The sequence below is a fragment of the Corvus cornix genome, chromosome 3, assembly GCF_000738735.6.
Source record: "Corvus cornix cornix isolate S_Up_H32 chromosome 3, ASM73873v5, whole genome shotgun sequence".
Classification (NCBI taxonomy): domain Eukaryota; kingdom Metazoa; phylum Chordata; class Aves; order Passeriformes; family Corvidae; genus Corvus; species Corvus cornix.
The window spans coordinates 22,743,540-22,756,851 of NC_047056.1; the positions used below are offsets into that span (position 1 = coordinate 22,743,540).

The 13,312-nt window shown below is 41.5% G+C and overlaps 1 protein-coding gene across 1 annotated transcript in view; it reads left to right on the forward strand.

The window, feature by feature from the left end:
* The window catches only part of KCNH1 (potassium voltage-gated channel subfamily H member 1), a 177,329-nt gene that overhangs the window by 24,675 nt on the left and 139,342 nt on the right, over window positions 1-13,312 (forward strand). The window contains exons 5-6 of the mRNA XM_039569735.1: window positions 4,323-4,441; window positions 12,182-12,574. Coding sequence (XP_039425669.1) covers window positions 4,323-4,441; window positions 12,182-12,574 — 512 coding nt within the window. The remainder of the gene's footprint in view (window positions 1-4,322; window positions 4,442-12,181; window positions 12,575-13,312) is intronic.

The following is a 13,312-nucleotide window of genomic DNA, read 5'->3' on the forward strand; positions in this document are numbered from 1 at the left end:
TGTGCAGACACATAGAAACTGTGCTTGCTCTCTGGGTAGCTCGTTAGCAGTTTGCCTGAACAGGTTTGGAATGTATGAATACAATGTGAACATATTCAGGAGCATCTATGCAGTCTCATAAGAGTTAGGAGACAATTCTTTGGATCCTAATTTTTGCTTTTGATACTTTGTTTTTCTAGAAAGAGGTGGTCAAATTCAACATCACTGAATCAAATAGCGAATGGTTGTTTTCCTCCAAGATATTGTAGCCTTCTGTGCCTTGTAGCAATCATCAGTTGCCATCTCCTCTGCAGAAGATGCTTTATTTCATTTTGCAGCTGAGCTGTCCTTTGCATAACATGCAGGAGTACAGACACAAAAAAACATTTTGTCTCCTTCATCTTAATTCAGGGAAAAAATTCACATTTCCTTTTATTTTTTCCTTTTTGTTTCTGCTTTTTTGGGGTTTTTTTTGGTTGCTGTCTGATTTTTGGTTCTGTTTTTAAAGATGTATTTATATGAACAGAGCCAGTGTTTGAAATATTTTGATGAAGATACACTCTGCTTTCATCTGGATGAAATGTTTTCTTAAAAAAAGGAAACAAATGAAAAGGAAGTAGTGAGTATATTAAAAGTCTTTGCTATGCTTTCCCAGTCCAGATGGAAAAATAATACTGTTTTAGTCATGTGGTTTCAAAGAGAAGGAGCACTGCAGAGAAGCTTCATGGATGCAAGCAAGGATCTTTCATGTGTTGGAATACAAAGGTGGCTTGAGTGGAGGAAAGAGCTGCTGGAATCTTGATTTATTCACATTTACACAGAACAATAGACCCGTGGACAAACAAGCTTGTTCTCTAGCAGACAATGGCTTCTTGTTCTGACTCTAGGAATTGTGTAAGTCATGGATCAACAACGTGGTAACAAGGGTTCTGTAACTGCCACAGTTCCTAATGTTTGAATTCTTGAGTTATTAGGATTGAATTGAGAAGAGTGGTAGGAAATAAATAGCTACCTACAAATAAATAATAAATGCTGTTGTGGTTGAGTATCAACTTACTTAAAAATACTTATTTTTTTAATTCTTAAAATATTAGAAAATTGGCCTCTTCAGCTTAAGGCCATTGTTAAATGAAACTTCATGCTTTAAAAGTTTTGATGAGTTAAATACTGCAGCACAAAAGTATATTTCAGTGCCATATTTCCACATGAAACAAGTCTCAGGGGACAGCTTTTGTAATCATCTTGTCTTGGGTGTTACGAGAAGCAATTTCTATTCACCTCTTTGCGAAGAAATGGTGGAAAGCTGGAAGAACATCATGGAATGCAGGGGTGGTGTAATCAGTGCTGTTAATCTTGAAGACTTCCCATCCTTTTGAAGCTGGAGATGTTTTAATGTCGTCACATTGCTTTGTCCCTGCATGATATTTTCTGCAGAAATGAAAAAGGAGACCAAAAAATGATAAAAATGGATTAGAATCAAAGATGGGGCACAGGCAAGCACTGCCATGGGGTGGTTTCCAGCTTTATATTTGCTTCCTGAATTCCAAACTGTCTTCTCTGCTATGTGAGCTTATTTCGTTTGAGGAATATATATGCCTATATTAGAACCACCTAGGATCATTAGATTTTAAATTTAATTTATATTTTCTTTGTTTCTAGAGGAAAACAATGTACGTAGGGCTATACCAACTGCTTGTGTTGAAAGAAAACTCCTAATCCATATCATCTGGTTCCTCTGTTCTAGCAGGACTGACACCAATATATTCTCACACCATTTTGAAGCTTAGTTCCTTGTCTTGGAAAGCTCCCTGACCCTTAAAATTTAGTGTTTGTGTTCAGTCCTATGGCTTAAGTCCTATGGCTTACTTGACCCATCTTTGTTGGATAGATATCTGACCTGCTGTCAGCTGTGACTGTCCTTAGGGTTCTGGAGGGAAAATTGCAATAAATTCAACAGGTACTGCTGTCTTTTCAGGCTTTACTGGAGATGTTATCATTCAAAAGGTCTAGTACTGGCATTCCATTTAATTTTTATTTTCTTTTTCCTATGCCACAACCTGCAGGTTTAACTGTATGTTGGAGTTGCCACATTTTTATCTTTTTCTTTCACAAAGGCAATTCAAGGAGGAGAGTGTTCTGTTCTAAAGATGAAATTCACACACACTGCACATTGATTCAGTGCCTGGTTCTAGGCACACCATGGCACAGTGGTGGGTATATCTCCAAGCTGGGCTCCCACGTGTGGTACCCTGTGTGTGGAGGGAATTAGGGTACATACTCCCAATTTGTATCCATGCTGGTTTAAAAAGCCAAGCTGAAAAGCACCGCCTTGTGACACAATCTCTTGCCTAGAACAGTTATAATTGCTTTCAGATCAGAGTTTGGAGTAGAGGGTGGGATCCAGTGTTGGTGGGAACAGTTCTTTTGTGTGCCATTTAGGCAGCCACAAGTGAGGGCACAGGAGATGCTTACAGGGGATGCTGAGGAGAGAGGAATGGGTTAAGCTCTACCTTTCAAAAGGAGATGATTCTTGGGAAGTGCTCTGCATTCATAGCCACAAATCGTGCCACAGCGTTGTCTGGCAGTGCTTTTGTGCAAGAAAGCTCAAGTGAGGTGCTTCCTTTTCATCCTCTTTCTGTTTATGTCCAAGTAGCCCAAATCTTAGAACAATGTTTGGAAGAAAATGCACGCTGAAAGTTTGTCCTCAGGTTTTGAATCTTCTAGGAAAATGCCCTCTCCATCAATCTGGTTTGATTTGGTAAAAGGAGCTGTCTATGTTATCTGGCATTAGAAACATTTCGCGTCTGGTAAGGGAGGCCGGTTTCGAGTTCCCGGGTGAAGCTGGAACTCCGTGGTCTGTTCTGTTTCTGTCCGGGGCCGACGTTTGCGAACAAGCCCCGTTCGTCCCGCGTCAGCACCACGGCCAGCGCCGGATCGCCCGGATCGCCCGTCCCGCAGCAGCTCCCTCCCGGGGCCGGAGAGGCCGATTGCCCGGGTCCCCTTGGAGCGCATCGCCCTCGGGCCTCGTCGGGCCGGCCACCTGTGAAGTCCTGCACCTGGGTCGGGTGAGGGGCTGGACATGACTGGGCGAGATGCACTTGAAGCTCATAAAGTATACTGGGATGCATCAAAGGCAGCGTGGCCAGCAAGTCAAGGGAAATGATTCTCCTGCTCTAATCTCATGTGACCCCACGTGGAGTACTGCACTCAGCTCCGAGTCCCCCAGCGTAAGAAGGGCCTGTTGAGTGAGTTCAGAGGAGGGGCACGAAGATGCTTACAGGGCTGGAGCACCTCTGCTGTGCAGACAGGCTGGGAGAGTTGTGGGTGCTCAGCCTGGAGAGGAGAAGACTCTGGGGACACCTTATAGCACCTTCCAGTACCTAAAAGGAGTCTACAAGAAAGCTGTGTAGGGGACGTTTTCCCTACCAGGTTCTCATTATAGAGTGAATCATCAAAGTGCTGAGCATCCTTAATTGGAGTAGGAGATGAGGAGTAGGAGCTCAACAGCTCCCAGGCGGTGCTAGCATTTTTCAAGATCAGGAGTAAAGGCACTGATACTTTCCTTTCAGTATACCAAAAATATCCAGATGCATACTCTGCCTGACTTTCTGTTATGGCAAAGTACTGCTCATAAAAATTATAGTTGTAGCTAGCTCTTTTGACTGTCATTGATGGTCTTCTATTTTGAGGGGTATTTGAAATCACTGTAAAAAATATTCCGAATTAAAATTCAGCATATGACTTCTCTGCCAGAAGCTGCTAAATGTTTAATTAGAGTTAGAGAAAATCTATCAGTATATTCCCCCTTTTGTTTAGAGAGGGTAAAATTAATGATTTTGTTTTGCTTTTCTGCTCTGCTTTTTATTATCTTATGTATATTTCTCTTCTTATTCCAGATCTATGCTTGATGCATCTGAGGCCAGATTCACTTCTGTTACAGACAATTGTAATTTTCATGGTGCACGACTCTAGTCTTACATCTTGATTAGTCTGGAGTGTCTTCTGCAGTGCTGCGAGATCCAAATCTGGTCATTAGATTTAATATGAGATTATTGTATAGTGGACATTTATCCTTGCAAAATATGCAGTTCATGTAGCAGTACTTTTGTAGAGTCATTGAGTACAAAGTCACAGCAGTCATGGGTTTTATTACAGTACCATGCTGACACCTATTTTCTGGCTTGCTTTTATCTGGTGCTTGGTTAAATTATACTCCCTTCTGGTCAGAATTAAAGCAGATTGCTCTGTTTTAACTTCTTTCCCCCCGTTAGTTGTAAGAGGTTTTATGAGGTACGCTTGTAGCTTTTTTTGGTAATGTGTCTAATCTTGCATGTTTTCTCAAGGTTGGGGGAAGTTTGCCCGCTTGACCCGTGCCCTCACGAGCAGCCGAGGAGTGCTGCAGCAGCTTGCTCCCAGCGTGCAGAAAGGAGAGAACGTTCACAAGCACTCAAGACTTGCTGAGGTAATTTCTTCTTTCCCCAGGAGGCTGTAAAGAAATGTTTTTAGCCTTTGTGGGTATGTCGTCTCTGCGTGAGCCAAGAACTGTCAGTCCTCCCTGCCCTGGGAATCTGAAGCTTGGAATATGGCACATGTGCTGTCAAATGCGTCCCATGACAGCAGAATGAAAACAGGTGTCCCAAAGACTTCCTAATTGCAGTGTTGTGTTCCATATCTTAACAAAGTCTTATAAAGGTGTTCTTAAAATAATACTTTATTGCTTAGTTTCCATTCTTCTGAGGATCTTAATAAGAGGAGGATTGTGGACTGTTTACTTATGTAAAATTGAGGTGAGAAAAATTCAGTCTAGTACACAAGGAAATTCTGGAGAATCCATGACATGGTTGTTCTCTGAATTAATTTATGTCTGGTTGCTTTTCAGTGGGATCCCAACCCTGCATTACCAGCTGGTTAAAACGTGTTTCAGTTACTGGTGTTATGGACAGAACAGCTGTGAGATGCCACAAGCAACATTGCAGGCAGATTAGGAGAGTGAAACCTTGTGATTTAAGTAGTCTCTCAAAGTCTCGAGATAAGCTCTAGGCAGAGAAGGCTCCTTGGAGCACTTAGGGTTTGAGGGCTTTCGCCACGAGGGGGAGAGACTGTCCCAAGTTTCCTGTAGCTGTCTCCTGGGCCAGTAGCAGGGTCTCCCTGGCATAAAAACAGCTTGGGGAGAGGCTTGATACGATGTTAATGACAGCACAGCCAGTATAACATGGCAGTCCTGTGTCGCTTCCTGCTGTGAATGCCATGGCAGCAGCTGTGACTAGTCAGTAATTCTTGATCTTCCTGTGCAGCTGGAGGTGTAAGGCAGTGATGGGTTCCATGAGGTCTCCATATAGTCAGTTATACTATACTCTGTTAGTTTTGTTGTGTACGTCTTAGTTTCTATGCCAACTAAAAGTCTCCTGCTCAGGCCTGTGTTATTATCACATATAATGATGAAATTCCCACAGACAGGATCTACCTATTCAGTATTTAATACAGAAGTACTCAAGAAGGGGAAACCAGTTTCTGTTGGAAGTACAGAAATAACATGGATCATGCTAGCACAGGGAAGGGACAGACATTCACATGGACACCATAGTGCAGGAACACCATGTGATTAGCACATGTCCACCCTGAGGTTGCTTTAGCATCCTGGAATTTGGAACAGTTTTCCTTCTTATCCTACTCAAAGCTTCATATCAAATAATCCTTTCTTCTCCTTAGATCTCTACCCCTGAATTTTAGTTAATGCTAAAATGTAGGCAGCAGAACGTAAGGCAAAGGGTCTGAGGTTACTCTGTTTGGCTCAGTGAACCTCAGTTTGGACCTCAGTGACTACATGTTACCAAAACATTTTGCAAGTCCGTGTGCTCAACAAGTCTTTGCAAGTATTCTTACTGGCACAGCCAATTGATTCATTACAAATAATAAAGGGCAAGTGTATAGTTTACGTGTCTGAAATGAGTTTCTTTAATTGCTGACTGAATATTGCAGTCATAATTTTACAAAGAACATTAGCCCCAGCTGTGATGTTAGGTAGCTTTTATTTCTGCTGTAATTCCATTTAAGTCAATAAAACTACGCTAGAGAAAAGAAGAGTGCAGATAATCATACAGACAAGACCACTTTTCTTTATTTGAAGATATATGGGGTGCCAGGCTCCTTATTCTGCAAAGGCTTCTTGATAGTATTGAATATGGGATCTCAAACTGTTCCCTGTTGTATTTTCAAATCTTTTTTCTTTTTTTTTTCCTTCATCCCTGCAGTAACCTATTTGAAATTTTAAAATTCATCCTTTTTCTTTTGCTACTCACTATGACACTTCACATCAATCTTGTTTGCATGAGAAGGCTCCACATTTATTGCAGTATTATTTGTGTTGCTTTTAGTTATTTATCACTTATATTTTTGAATGTCTCAGGAGGCGGTTGCATCCTAGAACCTGAGCAAGGTGTTGGAGCCTGCCACAACAGCTTACAATTTTTTATTGTTTATGAAACAGTTTAAGAAAGGTGTTAGTGACAGACTAACAGGCCATGGATAATACAAGCTTCAGTCTCTGACTTTCTCCAGTAGGCATAGATTTTTTTTTTTTAGCCTGACTTCTCTAATAGCAGTCATATGAAAACTACCCAAATTAATGATGCAATCAGCACACGGGTGTTAGGTAGCTCTGAGACAACATTTCACAATAGGAGTTTATAAAGTAACTGATGCATTTCTGTTGCTCTGTCACCAAAGAGCTGATTGTAGGGATGGTGTGCCTTTGCCAGGCAGTTCTGGGCAAACCAGATTGTGTCAAAATTAGAAAAATTATGATAGTTATGAGAAATAAAAGCAGAAAAATTATAATGGTGCTTAGCAGCACTGATTAAGAATGGAACTTCTGCCATTTTTTTTTTTTAACATTGTTTACCAGGAACTTATAACTGCCATTAAAACTGCCAATCAAAATATTGAGGCTTAGCACCTAGGCCTTAGCTTGGGAGCAATTTGGGTGGATGCTTGTGAAAACAAAAGCAAGGGAGAGTGAGAGACAGCAAATAGGTGCAGTTGAAAGCACAAAAAGGAGAGATTACGCTGGAAATGAGTGAGTGTTTGTGTGTTGGCTCTTTTTTTGCTCTCCAGTCATACAGTCTTAAAAATAAATGAATCATTGTAACCACTTTTGAGGCAATTTATGACTCCTGATTTGGGATATATTCACCATCTTGAAAAAAAAAAATTTTTTTTTTTAAATTTTTCTGTGTTTAAAAAAGGACACAACCTTGTAAAACCCATGATGAAATTTGGCATTTCTGCTCTTGGAATAAAATTCTCCAGCTTCAGAGAGCTATTAAAGCATCATGCATCATTACCACAAATAATAAATGCAGATAATACAGCTGTATTCTCTGATGAATTATAAGTAACTGAAATAATACTTTCATTAATAAATTTCTGAAATAAATATTTCTTTTACTATGATAAAACTCTATAACAGTGAAAAATCTTCCAAAACCAGAGTTGTTTCAATTATTCAGAAAATTGTAGTAATCAAATTGTCCAGTGCACACGAATGGAAGCTCAGCATATTGGTTTATACAGTTGTGTACATTTTCTTCATAATTACTTTCATATTAATTTCTTGGGGTTTGTTTTTTTGTTTTCCTCTCCAGGAGAAGTAGCTTTACAAGCAGTTTGAATGTAGTTAGTTCATGTGTGTGAGTAACCACACCTGACTACTTCAGCAAACCTGTCTCAGGTTGGCACTACACTCCCTAGGGGCTGGAGGGCAGCAGGAGCACCTTGGAATAGGGCAGAAGGTACTTTGCATCGACCTGGGTTTGCTGGATGGTGCAGAGAGTGGTGTTTATAGCTCTTCATCTCCTGATGAACCAGGGGTGGTGTGTGTGTCTGGAAGGATGGTGAAGAAATAGACTCGGTGTGGCCCTTGGTGTGAAAAGTGGAGAAAGGAGCCCTTGTAACTTCCAGTGCATTGACATGACAAAACTTTGATCTTTAGCACCAAGCTCTGTGGTTTGCCTGCAGAACTGAGCTCTTTTGTTGTGCTCTATGATAAAGGCACATGCTTGTTCTCTGAGATTATTAAGATTTGTTGTGGGCGTGTTTCTCTTCCTTCAGTGAAATGAAGAATTTGGTGCCTTTGAAAGCTCTTGGCTGGCGGCCCCAGGCACTGCGAGACTTTTGCCAGTGTGCAAAGCAAGTTGCCTTTCCTGAGAGAGAGAGTGTGAGCTGGGGCAGTGCCCTTCTTTCACCTCAAGCTGTGAAACCATCTCCAGCAGTGCCAGTGAGATGGGGTGGTTTTGCAAAGGTGCATGGCAGTGATGTAGTGAGAGGGAGCCCAGGCTAGAACTTGTCACCTCCACCCCACACAAAAAGAGGACTGGAGGCACCTCAGGCTTGCTGCAGGTGGCTTTCCCCACCTGGTGAGTGATTGGAATCCCTATTCCTTGATGCCTGTCTCCTGCCCCTCCATTCAAGATTCATGTTCACAGTGCTGGTGCACATCCTGCTGGAGACCAACTAAAGCCATGGCCCCTGGTCTCTTTAAATAACTATTGGCAGAGCTTCACCAGAGACTCCAGGGGGGTAACAGAAGTTCAAAAGACTTATTAATAAGGTCCCCAGCCATTCAGATAGTTTAGAGGATGTTTACTTTCTCAATAGGAAGAGAAGGAGATCAATCCACCATCAATCCTTTTATTTTCCTGTGCTGTAGCCCTTGCACCTCAAAGAAGCAAGGAGAGAGTGCTTTGTATTTGGTGATGACATTTTAAAACACTGAAGCAGCAGTTTATTTTCTTAACGAGTTGGAACTAGAAATCTGTTTTTTCTGCTTTCAGTTCAGTTTTACATTCCTACAGTTCCACTGGCTTTATTTTAATGGGTTTTTTTCTATTTACGGCAAAAAAATGGACACCATAATTTAGCTCCTTCTTTTTTGTTGAACAGAGATTGTTCTTGCGTTTTTCCCTATTTGGGTATACATTAGTATATTTTCCAGAAAATCTGGTTTCGTTGATGCAAAATTTCCACGAGTTCTTGGAGTACAAAGAGAGCAGCAGTGACCAAAATGGAATGCACGATACAATTCTCAGTCTAGAACTTACATATGTATAGATAAGAACCAAGCTGACAAGAACTAACAAGTTTTTTTTTTTCAGTTTTTCATGGTTGAGGTTCCTGTGCTGACTAGAACAGTTACCAAAATATTGAACTTATTCATATAATACCAGGGGTTAAAAAATAAGCTGTAGCAGACCTGTGATTGCAGAAGAAGCAATTATGCTTTCCTGCTGCATTTGAAGAGTGATCCCATCTCCCCACACCAGTAAAATCTCAGCATTAGAACTGAAATCCAGCTAAATGACTGAAAAATGTTACTATTGATGGAGGTGCTTGGTTTGCTGATCAGTTATTCCAGTGAATGAGTATTGCAGAGGACTCTTCCTCGCCCAGTGAAGCGTATTTCAGGCTTAGGATCCTATGTTAGAGCTGCTGCTCATGCAGAGCCTCATAAAAGCCAGTTGCAACTCGTTGCTTTCCAAGTGATTCAGGTACAGCTGCCATGTGCAAAAGGGAGGGCAGGAGGTATTTGCAATATTGATTTGGGATAGAGCTTTTGTTGAGAAAAGACATCCCAACATCTGTTGCTGGGACTGCAAACAAGCCTTGAAGGGAACGATGCTCTGAGTACACACACGGACTCAATACACAACCTATGCCTCTTCCAGTCACTACCAGTGACTTCTGGGGACTGCATGGGCTTGGCCAGTGCCTCCTGCAGAGAAGAGAGACTGCATGTGCCTTGTGCTGCTTCCAGCTCCTCTCACCACAAGACAACATTATTTAATTCTTTTTTTTTTTTTTTTGGTAGTATGGAGAGCCTACATGAATCAGCGTCAGGAATGACAGACTACGTAATACTGCAGTGAACATGTCTGAGTCCTAGTTGGGTCTGCAGGGGAAATGTTCCTTTCTCCTCTTTGCTGTCATTCTAGAAACTCAGTGAAACAAAAATACTGAGTCCTCTTGGTTTCTTTTAATCAAAATTTTTTCAAACTCTTAATGCCTCTGTGGTAACATGCAGGTCTGTCAGAGCAGGTCATGTTAATTGTCTTCAGGAGAACATACTGGACTCAAAGTCAGCAGGCTTGCAATTCCCATTCTTGTTTACACATGTGCTAGGAACTGTGACCTGACAGTGTCTGACGCCTGTTGTGTACACGAGTGATTATGTGAGGTTCAAAGCAGCAGGGAGTTTCATCTGAGACTGTTTTGTCCAAGTAGAACTTTTGTAGCTGATTGGGTTTTTTTGTCCCCTTTGGCTGAAACTGTTGGAAAAAAATCTCACCAGTTCACCAAAAAGAAAAAAAAAGGCACTCAGAAAAGCCTGAGGATAAAATCCATGTCTAAATAACTGACATTAAAAAAGCTGAGATAAAGAGTGTGAAAGGAAGACATCCTTCTATTCTAGCTGTGTTGTCTTATCTTTTCCCTGAGAAAAACAGCCATTTAATTTCCTTCTCTGCTTCCTATTGCTCTGAACTATGTGTAAATAAATGTGAAAAAGGAACCATGCTCCTAAATACTTCTCACAGGTTCTGTGAGTTTGGCATTACCAAACACATTTCACTTGAGCAAGCCTCTATCATCCTTTCAGTTTACTTTCATAACTCATCCAGGGTAAAATTAATTTTAAAATTTAACTTCTTTATTAGGACACAGGTTCTTGATATTGATTTCACCCTCATGTATATCCATACGTATAAACAAACACGTTCTTATTCATAGGTATGTGAAAGAAACTTGAGTTCCCAAGAATTAAATACATGATAATACTGTTTTCACAGCAGTGGGCAGAACTGGAGAGAGAGCAGACATCAAATGGGCAGCACTGATTGAGACTGCACTTATGCAAAACAGTGCTCACTGTCAGCATGTGCTCAGCTTGAGGTCCAGGGTTTAAAACACATGCTGGCAGATGATCTTTTGCAGTAGTGCTTTCCTGAATTCAGACCTAGCTGCAGTGTAACTCAACAGTGTGCCTCGGCAGGTCCCCTCAAACCCTGCGTTCAGTTTGGAGTGCCCTACGGCAAGAGGGACATTGAGGCATTGGAGTGTGTCCGAAGAAGGGCAATGAAGGTGGTGAAGGGTTTAGAGAACAAGTTTGATGAGGAGCAGCTGGGGGAGCTGGGGTTGTTTAGCCTGGAGAGAAAAGAGGCTCGGGGGGACCATTCACTCTACAGCTGCCTGAAGGGAAGGTGTAGTGAGGGGGAGACTGGTCTCTTCTTCCAGGTAACAAATGACAGGACCAGAGGAAATGGCCTCAAGCTGTACCAGGGGAGGTTTAGATTAGATATTAGGAAAAATTTCTTCACTGAAAGGGTTGTCAAGGATTGGAACAGATTTCCCAGGAAATGGTGGCATCACCATGCCTAGAAGTGTTCAAAAGGTGTGTGGATGTGGCACTTGGGGGCATGGTTTATTGGAGAACATGGTGGTACTGGGTTAATTGTTGGACTCAACAATCTTAGGGGTCTTTTCCAACATAAATGATTCTATCTTTCTACTATTCTACACCATCAGGTAGTTAAGACACTGAGCTTCTTTCTCTGAACGAAAAGTTGAAATCCAAAATGAGTTTATTGAGGCTAATGATAGATATCCGTGGGCTTTGGACCTGCACAGCCCAGAGAAGAGGAAGAAAGGCCTGTGCATTCCTGACAGATTGTAGTTTGAGACTGTTTCAGACATGGTATAGTGAAGAGTTAAATAGCCAGTGTTGAAAAAAATGTAGTCCAGTGGTCCTGCTGCTGGACTGGAACTCCGTTGTGTATTGTTCCTGGTTTTGCCAGCAATTTCTATTCTCACCTGCCTTCCTGCCTATTCTTGCCCATCATTTTTCTGCCTCGTCTGTCTAGATAGCTGAAGGAGTTACCTCTTCTCTGTATGCCTTGGACACCCCACACATTAGGTTTAGAGTCAAAAAATAATTAATGGCATTAAAAGAAACAGCTGTTCTTAGTTTGATGCTGATTTGTGTAACAGAATACTTTTCTTGGCTTGCTTACCATTTCATGGTGATAAAAGTAGTTAATGGACATGTATTTTTATGAACTGTTGTACTGAGCTTGAGAAACTACAGTGTGAAAAATACCATGAAAAAAAGTAAGCATGTTTTCTTTTTTCTCTGAAATCTCTCTGACTACAGGTATTGCAGCTGGGTTCTGAAATCCTCCCACAGTACAAACAAGAGGCACCAAAGACTCCACCGCATATAATTTTGCATTATTGTGTTTTCAAGACTACCTGGGACTGGATCATCTTGATTTTAACCTTCTACACTGCTATTTTGGTCCCTTACAATGTCTCCTTTAAAACCAAACAGAACAACGTGGCATGGCTAGTAGTTGACAGCATTGTAGATGTCATTTTTCTGGTCGACATTGTGCTTAATTTCCACACCACCTTTGTGGGGCCGGCAGGAGAGGTGATCTCTGACCCCAAGCTGATTCGCATGAATTACTTGAAGACCTGGTTTGTGATTGACCTGCTCTCCTGCCTGCCATATGATGTCATCAATGCATTTGAGAATGTTGATGAGGTCAGTATACCAGTTTAAATTCCACCCATTAATTATTACTCGATGGTTGGGAGGAGGTGCGGGAGAGAAGAAAGGAATTTATGTTTTTAAATTTATTGAATTACTGTACATATGTCTCTGGTAGCCACCCACAGCATGCATAGAGGTTTGCTTATGAGTCCTACCCAGAAGGCTCATTCTTTAATTGCTGCTGTAGTTTCTGCTGTTAAAAATCTGTGTTTATTTTCCTTCTTTCTGCATCCTCAGAGTTCAGGAGGGCAGGTAGAGGCAGACAGCAGCACCTCTGTACCACACTGAGGAAGACTGCTCCATCTGCCTTACCAGGAATAGTTTGAGCTGTGTGTCAGGACAGTTTCTTGGGGCAGGCTGTGCTTGCTTTCACTCATGACCAAACAGGGTATTTCTGCTAATGCCAATTCTTCACAGGAACAACTGAGAAGTAAAATACACTTTTCTCAGCTGCTTCTAGTACTCTATAGCAGGTGGCAAAGAGGCAGGCAGTGACTCACTGAATTGTCTTAGAGCACCAGAAAGCACTGTGCGGATATCTGGTGATCCGTGCAGCATTGTTTGGCAACAGTTGTTTTTTGAGGAAGGTGAAGCAATTGAAGATGCTTGTTTGGTAATTTCATAATTGAATTAAGGGGTAGGGAGAAATCTGGAAATCCAGACTCCTCCTTAGTTCTTCATTTCTCTGGGAATAGATCACAATCCAGCAAAAGAACTAACATTTAGACA